Source organism: Apostichopus japonicus, chromosome 19, assembly GCF_037975245.1.
Source record: "Apostichopus japonicus isolate 1M-3 chromosome 19, ASM3797524v1, whole genome shotgun sequence".
Taxonomy (NCBI): domain Eukaryota; kingdom Metazoa; phylum Echinodermata; class Holothuroidea; order Aspidochirotida; family Stichopodidae; genus Apostichopus; species Apostichopus japonicus.
Window position 1 is genome coordinate 28,297,675 of NC_092579.1, and position 18,663 is coordinate 28,316,337.

At 35.4% G+C, this 18,663-nt stretch overlaps 1 protein-coding gene across 2 annotated transcripts in view; it reads right to left on the reverse strand.

The window, feature by feature from the left end:
- The window catches only part of LOC139959995 (uncharacterized), a 32,681-nt gene that overhangs the window by 12,299 nt on the left and 1,719 nt on the right, over window positions 1–18,663 (reverse strand). The window contains exons 1-7 of one of the 2 annotated variants that reach the window (XM_071957972.1): window positions 17,229–17,520; window positions 15,827–16,050; window positions 15,231–15,321; window positions 14,562–14,592; window positions 1,794–1,826; window positions 1,164–1,252; window positions 137–260 (exon numbers count right to left, since the gene is read on the reverse strand). In XM_071957972.1, the coding sequence (XP_071814073.1) occupies window positions 137–260; window positions 1,164–1,252; window positions 1,794–1,826; window positions 14,562–14,592; window positions 15,231–15,321; window positions 15,827–15,992 (534 nt within the window). In that variant the 5' untranslated portion in view covers window positions 15,993–16,050; window positions 17,229–17,520. Of the gene's footprint in view, window positions 1–136; window positions 261–1,163; window positions 1,253–1,793; window positions 1,827–14,561; window positions 14,593–15,230; window positions 15,322–15,826; window positions 16,051–17,228; window positions 17,521–18,663 lie in introns of those variants that run through there. The other variant, XM_071957973.1, reaches the window with a different exon arrangement.

Sequence of the window (18,663 nt, forward strand, 5' to 3'; positions counted from 1 at the left end):
GATGTTCATGTTAGCAGCCCCATGATCATGGTGACCGCAGAAGCTGATCAGGGACGTATCGTGCTAACTTTACTATCAAACTAGTTAGAAATATCACTATTCCTGCAGACTATCCAAAGAGGAGTCTATATCTCACCTGTCTTCTGGCATATGATGGATTCAATGGAGGTTTGTTCAACGGACATGCCTTGACGATGTGACCAGGTTTACCACAGTTGAAACATGTGTAGGACCCTGGTCCCCTGCTCTGGCTGACATAACTAGGAACATAGGAAAGAATATATTGAAAAGATTGGAAACAAGTAACAGGTTTTGTAATCTAGTCTGACGATATTTAAAAGTTTGTGTAAAAGTTATCCACCCGTAAATACAATACTCTTTTTTGATCATGTATATGGGTCATCTCTGTGATTCCATAAATTCGAAGTCCCTTGTTATATATATAACTTACCAACTAGCTTGACTTATCATTTTAAAGCTTGGTTTGTAGCGTTAGAAAAGTGACCTTCTCTCATAAGAAGGGATATCTTCTACGGAAACACTTTTGCTTTGGTCTGTTTTACTGCAGGCTACTGTGCTTTATGAAAAGTGAAAATGATTCACTGTGTATCTGGCATACCAAAAGCCGTCTTGAATTGTAGTTTTTATTGGTCGAATTACCCACATCATATGTGATGTTCAAATTGGACTATACTATAATAAGGACATCCCTTATTTCTGGTCTACCTACAAAACAGGGCAACAATTGGCTTACGGTTCTAGAGTACACAGTACCCTTCAATTACATCTGGCCAAAATAAAATATGCCAAATGTCACTGATTCTGCCTACTATTAAATTATTGGCCAATACCTTAATGAGTTTAACACATTCAGATTTAATGTTGTGCAGTTGACCAGAATGACACAAACTTGGGGCCAGTCTGTCACTTGCCACACTTTCAGACCAGTACATTCACATGCTGCAATATATGTTGATGTACTGACATCGGAGGAAACATAGTAACTATAAACATACCTAGTTACTAGCATACTTTGTTACTACGATGTTTAATCGTGACCAACTTGCTTTATCTTACTTGTTTAGCATATAAATACTGACTGTCGTTAACGCTAACATATCTTTAATACATGACGACAGAGTAGTTGGCATATTTAAACTTACTTCGAGGGATCATAATCTTGGCCGGATTGCTGCACCATAGCGAGTATCTTGGAGTTCTCATCGGCGTTAGCGCTAGCTAAATCAGAAGTCTAAGATGATAGAACAGACATACATATTGATTTAACTCCATACATTCTTCCTTAAACATACAAGGATGACCCAAATGATAAAAGAATTGGTCCTTATCATCGATATGCTTATAAAAAGGTTCAGGGACAGAATGAGAAACTACAAGAGATGAAAAATCCCAAATATAACCGTCTTCCTAATTAACAGTTTTGCATATCCACACAAAACAAACAAACTTATCTGCCAAAGACCATGATCTGGCCAACAGAAAGTCATTTCTGGTTAATTTACTGACATACTGTACATCTAAAGAGTATTTATGAACACAATACAAATCAAAAGAAATGAATAATCCATTCTAGAAAACTACAATGCACATATTACAACTAAATGGGAAAACCATTCTTGGGAGATGAAAGTATATACAACACAGGACGGGGGAAGGTGTAGCGTTATTAGGGGGGGGAGGGGGACAGTCCCCAGTCAGGAGGATTCTGTAGTTAGAGAAACATGTACAGTAGTCATGACAGGTGAAGCTGTTTATTATCAAGGATAACCTACCCGTGTCAACTCTGCAACTGTCATCTTGCCTGCCTATAAAGAATAAATCCAAAGAAACGGTTATTAAAGCAAGCATTTAGATTAGAAATACTGAACATGCACCCAAGTTCCATATACTTTCATCAGAGAGATCCTATTAGTGAGCATCACTCCAAATACATTGAACTTGGTGAACCAGACAGTAAACAACACAAAATCTACAAAGAAGAATACACCCCTTGGTTTAGAGTCCTTATATAGAAAGTTTGCGAGATTTGTTTTTCTCTTGTTAAATTTCTTTATCAAGTACGAGTCTCTACATCTACAGTACACTGACATTTTCACAACTGTCTTGCTTGAAAGTGGTTGCATAGGTCCAGCCTAGAGTCTGCTCACCTGTCCGAGATATGAGTTCAGGGATCTAATATGTAAATATATGGGATGTCAGATCAATGATACCAACAGAATTTAACCTGCTACTACCAATCTCACACTTTGTGTTGACGAATGACCTACGTTCATGGGGAAATGGCACTATACACAATTACCCGGTGCGGATAAATTTGAGATCTTCTGGTCAATTCCGCAAACCAGTCCATCTTGAGAAGGCTGAACGGCTGAACTCCAGAGGACAGCACTGGAACTTCAAAACTGCATAGTACCAAGGCTGCTCTTAACCCCATTTGATCTATCTGAATTGGCAATGTGTACTTTTTGAACTGAGTGACTGTACCTGAAATATGCTAAATGTCTTATACCAAAAGTTCAACTTAATCATTTCTCACTTCATGCTCTAAAACTATGCAGAGTGGTTTTCAACAGATCTCAAATACTGCAAACACTTCAAAGGAGTCACTTTTTTTATAGAGCTGTTTTTAGCAGCATGTAGCTGTAGTGCAAGCCATGGTAGACATAACATTATCCAACCCAAGCCCTTCCTTTTCCTCTCCGACCTAGTTAATTTGCACTTTAAAATGTGTCCTATTAAATGGTCAACTAAAATCATTTATAAGGCATGGGTGGTCAAGAATCATGCAGGCCACCATGCACATGAATATATCGCAACATCACCATTCTTTTGCTGCAATCTTTGAGTAGCTTGCTTCTAGCTTTCAAAGAATATTTCATCATAAAGATGCATGTATATTACTTGTACTGTTTCATGTTAAAGTCAGACACAAAGCTGCATGCTGTCAACATATGTAACAGTTCATTTTTTCAAAATGGGTTTTTGTAATTTGCAAGGTAACTTGAAACTATACAAACAAGATGATGGATTTATTTACTAACTGGCAAAACATACTTAGAGGCTTCAGATGTTAGGCAACTATCCTATGTTTATTACCATCTAATAGAAATGTTTTTTTCACTATCCCTAGAAATTTGGGAACACACACACACTTGTACAAATTTACTTTCTGGAACAATATTCTCATGCTGGATTGTAGTTTGTGAAACTATTGCTGATTTTGTTACGCAGGTTAACGGAGGAAAACTAACTTATAGAACACTGCAACAAGCACTACTTGCTTCAGAGCTCAAATGGTACAGGACTTAAGGTAGGGAGGGGGGGAGGGGGGAGGCAATGACAAGGAAGGGTGGAGAATGGTGGAGTACATGGTGAGGGATGTAAACTGTACTCTAATTTGTCAAACATTCAATATTTGTCTATGATACTGAATGCAAAGTCAAATGTCCGTGGTCATAAACTTGCATTAGGTACAGCACTGCACTAGTGATGTCTCAGTGTGGTCAACCTGAAACAAGTTCTTTTCAGTCAGAATGCGACAAGATGGTAGGTGTCCTCACATCACCAACTGTTGTGGGAATGGGAATGTCAGCTCCGTATATAAAGGACAATGCTGTCATTGTCCAAAAGACACCACAAATTTTGGCCCAAAGCCCAGGCTAGCTAGAGAACTGGGATGGCTGTTGGTTATTAACTAATATTACGTTGGTTAGTGTGGACTTGTCCCAACACCCTGCTCTTCCCACAAAGGGTGACAAATACATTTATGTTTGCTTATAAAAAGACATGTGGGCAATTCTAGACTATTTTCAAAGTTGTCATATGTAAAAAAAATTGGTATAAACATTAAAGCTTAAAGTGTGAATTTCTTGTACATATTATTTGTTTTTAACATTTTTGTTGTTTACACACTTTTTTTCAAGCAAATTTGACAAAAAATGCCTATAAATACAGCTTTTTTTATACAAATTGTATCCAAATCATTTTTAAACTATTTTGTTTAGTTTAATAACATGGTATTTGACAAATATATTAAATAACTTTGAAGTTTGCCCTGCATTCAACTTCAGCGACCACCTAATTAGCGCTTCCTCAAATGTCAGGCTGTTATCCAAAAAGCATACATTTTTAATATTTTGGGAAATATCCAAAAGGAATGAATACTAGCATTGCAATTCATACTCCCACAGGTCTATAACATGCATGCTACAATGAGCAAAATAAATTCATAGTTGATTAAAACTATATCACGACAATTTTTTTGGTAATGTTCAGCGTGACCTGAATGATACAGGGCCCTCTGCATTATCTGATACAGGGCCCTCTGCGTTATCCATTTATCTAGCTTACTCTATACAAGTATGCCATAAGTTAATGCATGTTGGTAATGCACTGGCAGGCCCCTCACCTAAAGAACCCTAAATGGTGAGAGAGTGAGATCTCACCCTCCAAGAATAAAGTTACGCTTGTACAGTCATACTTTACCTATTTTCTCCTGGAATACTAAATTAATCCACATGGATTTTTCACAGAGCATAGAAATGTACATTTATACACTTCTTGTTTAACTTTTGTCATTTGTCCCCAAAGCGATCAATAATGTAACATTTTTTTTTATATATTTTGAAGGTCACAATCACTTTGCTAAAGCACAGCCAAGAGAATTTATTATTTCTGAGTAAGACATACGGTACAAATTTAAATTTTTCACAAGACGTCAACCCTTCCACGTATACCTTAATTTAAGAACACAAATTCGACACCACTGCAAATATTTTATGTGAGGAAATTCTAACTAACACATATATCTAGTCTTGTAAAAATTCTAACTTGTAATTTTAAGATTTCAACTGTGGGACATGAGCTTTTATTACTTGATATATTTATCGTGTAATAAGCCTGTGGTCACGCTGTTACTGTCACGTTACCATACTGTTGTTTATGACATCATATTTATCATTAATTTTTTTTATGTCACTGGAATGTCATATTTGAGTCAAATAGTCTAAATGTATTCAAAGTGCACAAACAGCAAAACGTTCTTAAAGCAGCATTTTGCGTTTGTTCGCCGTTTTCTACTTTTTTGACATGTCCATCGAGTTTGTTACATATATCAATCACAAAACAGCAAACTAAGATGTTAGCCAAGTTTTTCCCTGCCAACAACATTAATTGGGGAGTAATTAAGGATATTTGCAGTTAATGAGAAAAGTGTCCACGACAAAGTCCACACTCAAAGTTAACCCCATACAGTTCCCCCAAACCCACTAGTTTGAATTAAACCAATCAGAGATGCAGGTTTAGTTATGAGCCGTTGCTAAAAATAGATTCAAGACTTTGCGTTGGTACAACCAGGGAGTTGTTATGGAACTCCCTGGTACAACTGCCATATAGACTGTACACAAATCAAGCATGGTGTTGTATTATGTATTGGCCAATGACGTTCGTAGCTTTCAAATATTCATATCATGGGCGAGGTTTATTTGGATCCCAACGGAAAATATCTTTGAGAAAACAAAGTTGAAAGTTGTAAATTTTTCGACTTTTATGCCTCCATTTGAAGTAAGATTGGGATAAGCTAGTTATGTATGTCGTTATCGTATCGTGGAATCAGTGAGGTTGAGAAAAACCATAGAATAGGACGCAAAATGCTGCTTTAAAGCGCAGCCATTTTATAAACAAGGAAAGAGCACAATCATCTTTATCATCACGCTGTTACACCACTTATTAATACTCCTATTAATGTTCCTATATTTAAGGGAAATTTGAAAATATTTTTAGTTCTAGATGGATGGTATAACATTTAGAGTTCAACTGTAAAGAAAGTTTGCTCTGATCCCTTAGTCTCTACTTTTGAACTTGAAATGACAAAATCTTTCCAATATCACGTTACCATGGAATTGCCCATGTTGCAGCACTAAGTTAGATTTTTTTAATCTTGCTTTTCTTGAAACAGCAGTAACTCATTTCATGCCAGATTGCCTTGACATTTGTTAACGAGGCAAGTTGACAACATTCATGGTTTCTCTTTGTATTCAATGAATTTGACATGTTATGTTTGCAGCTAGAGAAGAGAAATCACCACAGATGAAGTAGGCTTGTTGGATTTATCTGAAATATCTATCTGTACTTCGTTTATGTTCAGTTGTTCTGCAGTAAAAGATCTTCAACAGTCTGCAATTTCTGTCACAGAAATTGTGACATACATAGTGAAGACAGATGCTTTAACAGGAAGTATGTGTTAGTAAGAGATTATCTTCCATGTGTAGACCATGTAAATCAAACTGCTTTTCAAGCAATCACTATAGACTGCTTACAATGTAATGCAATGAGCTGTGACACCAGTTAAGAGATTATGCATTTTGTAACAATGATAGTTTATGGTAACTGTGTAACATGCATACGAGATTGTGGGAGGGAAAAACAGAACTTCCTTAGTGTTCGCTGACGTTTAATCGAAGTGAACACAATGAGGAGTGGTGACCATGTCAGCTTGAAAAGGTTACGTACTCTGATGAACTTGTTTAGAAAAGACTTTTTTTTCTTGGAATGTTTACAATTCCTTTTGGCTGAATTCTTATGACAGCAAATATAGATACTAATCAAATCATAATCTTAATCTTCCCCTAAAATGTCCTGTCAATGGCAACTTGTGAAACCCACTGATAAGTTCAATGTTTCAAGAGTTATAATAATGCACAAAACAAAATTGAACTTTTCACTAAAAATGTTGAAATGTGGTGCAATTTAATGAAAAAGATTTTTTTCTTCTTTTGTGCACGAAGTTGTAGACTGTAAAGCCTTACACAATACAGACACACAACTGCTCAATTCTTAGGAAAGTCTGTTAGTATGTACAGAAAATAAATGTCCGTGGAGTAAATAGCCCAACAACTTGTGCAATCATGTTTACAACTTGAACCTGCATAATGCATTCCATTGTAAACATGGCCAATATGACACCTATTCTGGAGGGTCTACGACACTTGTTGTTCGCCATTCGCCTAGTTTATGTGCTAAATATTCACATAATCATCACAAAATACTTTTTTGCCAAAATTTTGTATGTGGTGAAGTCTGCAACAAACATTTAAGCAGCTTTTTGCATCCTTTTCTATAACTTTCTCAACCTCATTGCCCCCACGATGCCATAACGACATCCATAACTAGCTTATCTATTCAAATCTAACTTCAAACAGTGGAATAAAAGAATTTTTTTTACAACTTTGAACACCGTTTTTCTGGAAGATATTTTCCATTAGAATTGCAATAAATCCCACCCATAATATCAATATTTTAATTCTATGAACAGCATTTTAATGGGCTCTCGCTGTAGATCGCGGGAAATTTGAGCTCTGCAAGTCACTTTACCACGCTGATTTACATTGCTAGGCTACGCGAATTGATTACGCAACACACAGGCTAATGTTCAGACTAATAACCTTGAAAGATGAAGAAGTGGGCAGTGGCAATAAAAGGAACGGCAGTCTTACTAAAGGGCAGATTTTCAAATGATCTATTTTAAGCATCGGCTCATAAATAAACATGTTAGCTATTCACTGATTTATTGAATTTAAACTAGTGGATTTGAGGAACTGCATGCGATTAATTTTAAATGAGGAATTTGTCGCAAGACACTTTATTCATTATCTGCAGAAGTCCTTACTTACTCTCCAATTAAGGCTCTTGACAAGAAAAAACTTGGCTAATATCTTAGTTTGCTGATGAATATATGTAAAAAATTCGATAGACATGTCAAAAAGGTGAGAAAACGGCGACAAAACGCAAAAAGCTGCTTCAAGTAGTCCAGCTACGCATAATGATTGCATATAACATGTAGCCCAGCATAATCTGCAGTTATGAAACCAACAGGGAAAGCCATCTTCTCCCCTATGCAACCCAGTTGTTTTGAACACAAAATGGAGAGCAGGTGATATACATTAGGCTCAAGCACATTACCTGCCAAATGATTCACAAATAACTACTGAAAGTAAAACTAAAATGACAAGCAGTCTTTATTTCTTTTTTTCAAACTGTAAGTACACATTAGACATGACCCTTAATTTCAAATGAATAACCACCCACACTGAACAGCACTTCAGAATAATCATCAATTGTGGTAGAGTCATTTTGCATATTGTGAAGTTGAGTGCACTGCTTTATGGTAAGAGAGACAATGCTATAGAATAGTTGTGTACACTGCAGTATAATCTGGGTTCCTTTCGGCACCACTGTTATGGACTTGAACTCAGACAGGTAGTGATCCCTAAGGCAGTTGCAAGTAATGCATACCAAAAACCGCTGAAACATGCAGGCAAGTTTAACAGCTAGTGGTCATAACATTCGGGCAACTGTTGCTGAGTAAAAGTCGAGAAGTAAACACAGTAGTTCACAAATTAAAAAAGAGTTTTACAACTTTCTTTATTGTTGCAGTCTTTTCAATCTTCTGCAATAAGTACAAAACAATCAAGGTAAAATGTCATAAATAATGGTTTAACAATGACATACAGTAAATTATGTATCAAATAAACATAATATCAACTGTGAGTGTTTAGCTAGGTTCAATATCTACAGATATTTTTTTCCCCCCCATGAAAGTTCATAATCATTACAATATAATGAAGTTTGATCCTCCATATAAGTAACATCATACAACCACTTGCCAGCTCAATCAAGGAGAGCTTAAGTGGCTCAAACAACAATAGCAAACAGTTGAACCACCTCACCTGCCTTAAGATGTATACCTAACGATAAGCAAGCCTTAGTCATGCAGCTTACAACTCTCTTCCATCACACCAAACATATCATTCCAGAGAATACAGATACAAGCCAGTTTTACATTCAGATGTACTATATATATATATGTTATATATCATGTATTTACATTACTGACTGAAGGAGACGATGGTATTGCATACTGGTCCTCATAAATCACCCACACAACTGCATGGAATACAAAATCCCATCTGAAACATTTTAATTACAATAGTGTCACAATGATAGGGTATATAATGAATACAAAACATAACGGAAACAAGAGGAAATGAAAAACTCATGCATTTGCGAGTACAAAGAAATAATTTTTTTGTGAGCGGCTGGTATGCTTTATAATTTAATACATGTACATAGTAGCTATTTGATGATCATACTGCTACCGTATTTGTCATCTTAATCTAAATGATGCAATGCATTTTTTCTAAATATCATAAAATGCAGTTACTCTTTTAAGTCGTTTCCTTTTTTATGAGGTTACAGGCAATTATGTGCAACCAACAGTGTTTTGTGGAGAAATTAATGTAACCTAACACTTTCTGTATGTTTTCAATCATAGAAATGGTTTGCCCAAAACTTGTGTTGTAAGCAACGAAACATCTGATGAACTTATTTTTTTCCACTAAAACATTTAATTTCCAAGGTGTGCAAGTTGAAAGAATAGTCCAGAGATTTCTCATATTAAACATTGATAACCGGAAAAATACAAAACACTTCGCCAAAGATTATACGATTCTGATTTACAGGTCAAGGTAAGAGGATATTCGAAACTTGCCGCAAACTCCCCCCAATCTTTCAACAGTACGAAAATGCTTGTGATGTCACAGATTCACACTGAATCCATATACCTAACCTAGGTCAACCACAAACCCCAGATTTGCCAAATGTATAGATAAACTTCAAAACCTCCCAAAGAAGATTGGACATTCCAAATTCCTTCCAATGATTGAAACTTATTTTGTTTCACTCTATATTTTATGCTGAATGTTTACTTATTCACAGATAAGTAGTCAGTAACTTGGAAGTAAAGGTCAGTGAGCGTTCAGCACAGATAATTTGCAATCATCATTTGCTTGACTTCTGTGATGCTGTGTTGTGAGTCACAACACTCCATATTTAGTGAAACTAATTTATGTGGGAAAATGGTCTGAAATATTGTTATACTGTAATGTCTAGGACAGGTTTTTGGTGGCAGGGTTAGGGCCTAGAAAAATTTAGGCTGTCTGGACAAAGTGGACCTTTGACGTTACCATGTTCATACAATAAAAGTTTGTGGTGCTTGCCGTTAGTTTCATCTAGTCTGTCATTTTGCTTTGTATTTTTTAGGTTATCTATCACTAATATGAAAATCCTCTGGACAATTATTTTCTTTTTTGTAAACACAGATACTGACACCATTCTGACATAAACCAATGCTGAATTTTTTTCTCTTGGCAATATATTTGTAACATAATATTTCATAACACTAATTTAAACAGACATACAAAACAAAGGGCAGGCCTCTTTATGTTCTTTGTCCTGTATGCCTAAAGAAAATATTTCAAATATAATTTAAAAACGGAAAGTAAGAAATCAGTTAACCAATTAGTTTTCTCTCGTACCATTGTGGAAACCATCTGAAGTACAAGCATGGCTCTACTGTTCACTTTGTTAGGTCAAGTATCCTCAGGTATTTGTATGAGGAAATTTTACAAGGCTAGACACATGTCATAAACTTGCAGAAAATGAAATCATGGTGTAGTAAGTGAACACAAACTACTTGTTAGTGGATAAAAAGAAAGAAACAAAAGTGGGCTGAAAGGTTAAGGAAAAAGATGGGCACTTTCTTCATAGAGTTGGCTTGAGTTTTGTTTGGACAAATTTCTGTCAAAACCAGACTATTTTTACAATTCCACCTTTGAACTCATGGCACTCATACCACCTTTGAACTCTAGCTACAAAATCGAGGGGCTCATTTAAAATGACAATTCTTGTCGTAATAGTATACTTGTAACTGATACAAAGAATCATTCAAGGTTGACATTCAAATAGCCCAAGGTCTTGTCATTTTTCAGAATACATTCATAACAAAAAATTTCAGACTGTTAAAGCCTTGATTTTCCAACTATTTGTATTATACTGCTTGTGAGCATTTATTTCTGGAAAACTACAACATTTACTGAAGATTACCCTCAACTGAAACTTGCACTTTTTGAGTGTCCAATAAAAAATCAAAGCCAAAATTTGGTTCATGTGTCCCTCTAATTTTAGGTTCTGAAACCACTGCAAAGACACTATTGGCCTGAACTGTTTCAGTTATCAGGACATTTGTTCAGGAATGTTGTGCTATTTTTTTGTATTCAATTTGTTTCATTGTCTCAAGACTGCATTTCTTGCAAGTCTCCAATGTCTCATAAACTCAAGACTTTCTATACTCTTTTGAAATGGCAAAGAAATTGAGAGACAATGTGTGCACTTTTAGAGGCAGTATACGCTCTCTCAGAACAAGCCCTCTGATACCAAATTCCATCTATCAAAATAAGGTCACTCATGATGCAGATCCAAGTAAACAAGTACACAACAAGCATTTCTCATACAGCATCAAGTAAGATTTTCTTCTTCTTTTTAAGCCAATCTCATTAAGTGATTAAAAAATGATTTATTGAAGAAAAAGTTATATGAACGAAAGAGCAAGTAAAATGAAAACAAATCGGTTCAAATCCCATCACGGTAGCTTGCTCTGTTGTTGAGTAACAAAGTTTTTAAGAAATTTATTAATTTACATTTACATGTGTACATTGTTACTATTGTGCAGTAATTTTTAATGTCAAACAATACATCAAACTGCTCATCATAAATGAACTCACAGTTTAAATTGGGATTGTGTCACACTCCATCACACCTTACAATGAACAATCTGTCCCACAACTAAATCATTTTCCAAGGTTGTATTGAGCAACAGCAGATAATGGTGTATGATGGGCTTTGTGCTTATGTATGTTTCAATCTCTGCCTTGACTATTACTTGTATCGGACTGGATTAGCCCCATCTCTGTTACATAAAATACAGCTTATTCATGGAAAGAACAGTAACAGCAAAATAGGGCAACTGTTGGGGAAGTTTTTCTCCCCCCCCCCTCTCTCACACCCTTAATTCTGTAGTAGTAAGCAATAAAATAAGACAAGAGAACAAAATTATCCTTCTATTACTGTCACTTTTAGACACATGGCAAAAATAAATTATGAGAAACATGAAAAATGTGAAATACGATGAAAAGGATAATCAATACAGTGCATAAAAACTTATCAAACCACCAGTAAGAAATATTAAAAGCCAATAAAACATATCTTCAAAACTTAAACTCCTTCAAATTCATGAAAGTCTCTAGGTGTTAGGAATGTTACATGAATGAAATCACTATGTCCTATTTATTGCATAGCAAAATTTAAACTTTAGCAATGAAACAAATTAGTGTCTAACAGACATGTTTCACATGAATTACTACCTGTGATATGCTGAACATTAGGAGCCATACAATATCTCCACATTATGCTTCAAGCTTTATTAATAACAAAATAGATGTTATCAATTTCCTCATACACCAATCCAGAGAACCTACCCCTCCCATTCCCCTCCCTGTGCCTCACTAAGTTCCATAGGATATCCTAAACAATTTGAAAATTATTAAGAATGAGCAAAACTATTGACTAGAACAAGATTTGATCCAGTGACAAACAATATTTTTAACATTTGTTACCGAGTGCAACTATCCATTTAAACTACACTGGTAGAATTTTAAACCAAGACACATGACATACCAAGTAATCGAGGATCATACTCTAGCACAGGTTCCAAATATTGTTCTAGCCCTTCAGTCCTTTACTCTTTTCTAAATGTCTTAAAAGCTATATTAGTGTGACAGGCAACAAACTACAGCACCATTTTGTTGCCAAACAGTGTAATACAGCTCAACAATACCATAAATTCTATTCTGAACATTTAAAAACATTCCTTTCAACTTTTCACAAAGTAGATGCTACCAAAATCTTGCAGACATCACCTAGTGAAGTGACTGATTGGTGCCTTGTTGATAAACAAACAAGGTACCAGCTTCACCAACCCACTACAACAAACTAAATACTGTAAGAATGTACACCTAACTCAATCTAATATGTATTAGTTATTAGCACTATTTGTGAGTATATACCTACAAAGCATAAGCCTTACTATTTTGAGCTACCTTACGACTACATCAAGTTGCTCATACATAAAATGGAAAAAGATTTTTGCAACAAATATTCCAAGCATGTCTACATAGACTAGCCTGAAAAGCATTTATGTGAAACAAATATTGGCAGTGACCTCCAATGCTGGTAGCTACTATCAACCATGTGTAGAACTACAGACTACAGAAATGTCAATAAATGTTTATACAGGATAAATTTTACCAAAATAATCTAGAATGTATACTGAAGAATTTATTGATGCATGTCTACTGCTGACATCTGAGATCGCTATTCATGTTGTCAGCAATGTGGTCTACATATAGTAGCGTATGATAAATGAACCAGTTTTAAAACTGATACATTAATTCAAGTTTTCTAAGGAATGCTAAGGATAGCATCAGCACATCTACAGCTTAATACATGAATGTACGATAGTAAACAAAATACTACTGAGTTTAAAATATCTGTACAAAACAATGACAGTTTTTTGCAATTATGACAAGATTCTTATAATTGTATATCCCTTTTATAAATAAAACACCAACTACTCATATTGAATACTCTGACATTGCTATAATATTTGACAATTAGTTTAAAATATTTCTTAAATGTTATCCATGTTTTGCATATTCTAAGTAAGCTATGTGCTGTAACAAAGAGAGTTGTCATAGTAAGGAGAAGTTTCTTTTCAGATCTGATATTTAAGAAATGAACAACATGGTCAACCATTACATATGCTATGACCATGATACTTGACCATATGTATCCAATGGGCAAAAGCAAGATTAAAGATGTATTTTACTAATATTTTAAATTAAACAAAAGAAATCATACTCAATAATGTAGTATTAAAAACATGACAAGCAGACACTTTGCCAATTTAAATAAAACAAGAAAAGGAACAAAAAATCTGTTAACTTATATTAAGTTATTCATAATATGAAGAGCTGTGTTGGAAATGTTAATTTGTCCTCTCCTCTTTCAAGGGAACGAATATGCGAAAACGGCTCAGTTACGATGGCGGCTTTTTGTAATGGGAACAGACCTCCTTCAGCTAGCTTCCTTAAACAACACACATAATTTGCGGTTATGGCGCAGAATGTGATTCATCAAAACTGCTATTCGCGACATGATTGCTGCTAGTTTGCTGTTCCACACAGGAGAGGCGTATTCATCAAACACAAGTGCAAATACTTTTAACATTTATGACCATAAATCACCAAATGCATAAGAATAAGTTAGAAACAAATCTAACAGAGAACAACCTTCAATCTCTGAAGGTAACGATAATATAAGGGTAACCACAGGTTACAACAACAATGTTCCATTGAACTGAAACAAGGTCTTAAATTTAAATTTCTCCATAGGAGATACACACTTAACAGATCTTTTAATGAGGAAACAAAATGTTAATTAATCAAGGTCAAAAGCATTTGAGGTGCTGTATAAAAACATAATTTCAAGATGATTTTATCTTTAAAGTTTACTTACAAGTACCACACATGACTCAAATGGCAAAGAGAATGAAGAAAATATCACCCAAACTGGATGGTCTTACGTACTGCTTTTGATATGCTGTCTCTTGTGGGCTCCCTGAAAGAAAAGCAAAGAGAGTTTTACGTCAGTTAGAATCAATGCCACCAGCACCACAACCAAAAATATTGTGCATATTTTTCAAATCTACTCACTTTTAAACACAATTATTGGGAAACTACAACTATTTGAAGAGATGGTAAAACTATTGCTAAAGTAGCGACATATTAAGTCACAGAGCCCGCCTTCTTTTCATTTTAAAATGCAAATGAGATGCATTTCAACAATGAGAAATGAAGCAATATGTACCACACTCTAAATGGGACCAGCTCAGTGTGTAGATAATTACAGTTAAACATATTCCATTCCTATGGTCTACATATCAATGCATGGTTGACCATCAAGATTAGGGCATTCATGGTGGTATGAGACAGAAAATCAAAAATGAAATAACGTGCCCAATGATCAAATAATTTATTTCGCAGGAAAAGCTGGCACCATGCCTGTCACTTATTCCTTATGCTGGTCAACCTATCTAATCAGGCAGGTTCCAGAGTAAATCAATTTTGTGAGAAGAGGATTAGCCTACACCTTTCTCTACTCACATATTCCTCAATTTGTGTATCATTTGCTCTGGACAATGATGCAACTGAAGATTAACTAAAACTGTATCCTTAAACCGAAAACAAAGATCATACCCAGTGATATTGGCACCAACACCTCCAACAGGAATTCTTCTTACTTGCACTGATGCATTCTTTGGGATAAAGGCGTCGTCTTGCTTGTATTCTGAAAACCAGAAAGATTGCATATTAAAATAAAACTAAAACAGTTCTAGGCAAATACTGTGGCAATTGCACATCATAATTCCTACTTTTGAGGGGAAATGGACGATACTACAACGTGACCTATGACCCAACCATTGACACTTCAGGAAAATGTCTTTGAACTTTATAAGGTACAATGTACAGACAGTATAAACAAACCCCTTTTTCTTCATTTATTATTCCTTCAGAAGGCTAACACACGCCAAAATCAATAACCATCGTGGACTGAACAAGCAAGGTTGCCTGTGGTTTCACTTATATTGTAGAAAACATATCTTCAACTTTGGTTTTGTTCTGATGCGGTAATACAATACAATGTCAAACTTGTACAGTAAACCATGCATCGAGGCTCTTATGACAAAAAGTGTGAGAAAAAAAACCCCTGATTCTTTGATTTTATGCATATATATAAAAGATATGATACAAATACATTTCCAAACTAGTAAAAAAAAAAAAAAAACACATACCTTCACCAGTTTGTGCATTTGTCACTTGTAGATCAAACTCTGTTGCATTCAATTTTTGCTGATCCATGATGCTTTTCTTGAATTCTGCCAGGGAAATATGTAGTCCATCAAATATGACAGTGTCATACTTGTTCTGGCTCTTAAATTTGTAGTGAACTGATGCCATTTTAACAGGTGATCTTGCTGGGGCAAGCTTCAGTTAAGCACTGACATCAAGAAATAATCTGTGAAAATCAATATAAGGAGAGAAATGAAAAACATTAATCTTTTATATCATTTGAAAAATTTACAACATTAGTGTTGCACCAGTTATTGGCATTTACAACCAGCATAGGCCAATAGCAGTCATATTGGGAAAATTTGTATCCTTTACCAATACCTCACAACTGATAGCAATTCTTCAAAACAAACACACTTCTTGCTGGGTTAAGTTGCAAAAATATTGGTGAAGATACTAAACCCTTTCTGTGTCATAATTTGGCACTCTTATAATCTAGTAATATACCTGTGGTACAAACATTTGTAACTTTAAAATGGAAGCCACCCAATCATCCTTAACTGCTCGCAACAATATTCATACAAAGTGGCTATTGTTACGACTAGACGTAACAATAATTTCCGACTACGCATGCGCAGTTGCTATTTTCATGACCAGGAGTACTATTTTTACGAGGAGGAGTAACAATAATTTCCGGTTAGGGTTAGGGTAAGGGTTAGAATCGAGGTTTAGGGTTATGTTAAGGGTTAGGGTTACCCCTACTACATGCCCAGTTGCTTTATGAATTGCTCTTGAATTTGCCTTTGTCGTAAGAATAGTTTATAAATATTTGTTACGACTTGTCGTAAGAATAGCCACGGCCATATTCATAACTTAAATTTGTGAAATGTGAACTGAAAATTTTCATTTAGTATAGAAAAACTATAGATGAACAGAACTTATATTAGCCTCATATGCATAATGTATTATAGTGGAGTCTTGCTATAAACTAAAAATGGGATTACTTAATGAACAAAACGAGAAAAAAATATGTATTTTTCACTTTCAGATTGGTTTTCTGTAGCATAATCTAACATCTGCTCATTGTACACTGGCTAGGCTAACGAAATTGGGACCAATTCGTGTTCTTTTGATAAGTCTTAACACAACTTGACTGAAGATGTCAATTCCTATAAATATCAGTATGCGGTAGACCTAAACTTAGACAAAATGCCAATTAACCTGTTTTCCAACTTCAGTTATATCTGTAAAAGCAGCGCAAGAAATGACGATGCTTTAGATTGAAGTAGATTATTAAACGATGTTCCAACTGTCTGACGTTTTCAAGTACTAGCCTAGGCTCAATTAGCTTATCGTTTATTATATACGATATAATATTAACAAGACAATTAGGGAAAAACTAACCTCGTTCGCAATCTTCCATCGACTTAGGATAAAACTTTCACAAAACTGACATTTTGGAAACTTGAGTAATCAAGGAATGATTCTAATCGTGTGCGGAAACGATTTTGTTGCTTCTGTTAAATTTCTGTTTATATTCTTCAGCGACGGGTAATAATCTCTGTCTGTTTGACGAACAAAGAACTAGTTCGCTAAACACGAACCACCGTATGCGTTTTGTATATATTTGCCGTGTATATATCGCATAAACGTACACAGGCGATGTTCGGGGTTTACGACTTTGGAAGTAAGGGATCGTGACTGTCTGCTAGATGAGGGCGGCCGTTTGAGCAATATAAGTATCTTATGTAACGTTGATGATGAAAAATCGAGCTGCTTCCAGTACTTTCTGAAACGGATGATTCGTAATCAGGGGGGCAACCATGTTTACTTATTTGTGGGGATGGGGGGTGGGAGGGGGGGGGAGGCAGGAGGATGATTGACATTATTCACCCGCTCCAAGAAAAGGTGGTTGCATCCATGATTGTAATGAATGACTCCCTTGGAAGATATGTTGGACGGTTCGCATGCCTCGGAGGTACCGTACCCAAACTTAAATTAGGAAATTGACTTTGAACTGTACAAGAAGAAGAAGCGAAAATATGATCATCAAACTGCCCTCAAATATGCAGAAAAATTAGAAGTACCCACTTGGCCTGATTGACGTATTTGCTGTAACTGGTGTTGCTCGGAACTTAGCCTCACCAATGGTTGGCGATTATTTATTCAAAACTCGATTGCAGTTGATCCAAAGTCATGTATATATGTTCTTATATTGGGATAGACTTTGTAATTATTATTTCTTCCATGTCACTTTTTATTCAAGAGTTCATTCATAGTATGCATTAACTTGAAATGGTTCTTGTTCATACATACGGGACAAGTCAAGAGTTATCATTAATCAGGGAAATGCTACCCAGGGTAACATTTCCCTGATTCAATTAACAGAAACACCTGTCTACTAAAATTAATTTTGAACCGTTATTTGTAAGCACAACTTTCTATACAATGACCGTTATCATGTCTCTATCCGATACGTACTAATAATCCAACAACATCCTGTGACAACATCCTCTCATTCAATGAAAGATTACAAAACACTGCATGCTCAAAAAGTTGTAGGCTTTAACGAAAACAGCTACCTGTATTTATTGACTAATATTACCACCATCCTTCTCTGTAGAAATCAAGTGGTCGATACACCATGTTTATCATTCGAAAATCCTGGTTTATCAGAATAACTGGGTATACCGGTCGAAAAACCCAGGTTTTCAGTGGTAAACCAGAATTTCCGTTTGATAATTCAGGTTTATGAACGATAAACGAGGATTTCCTACCAATATGCCCAGATATTTCAATCAAACAGGATTTTCGACCGATAATCTGTCGATAAACCTGG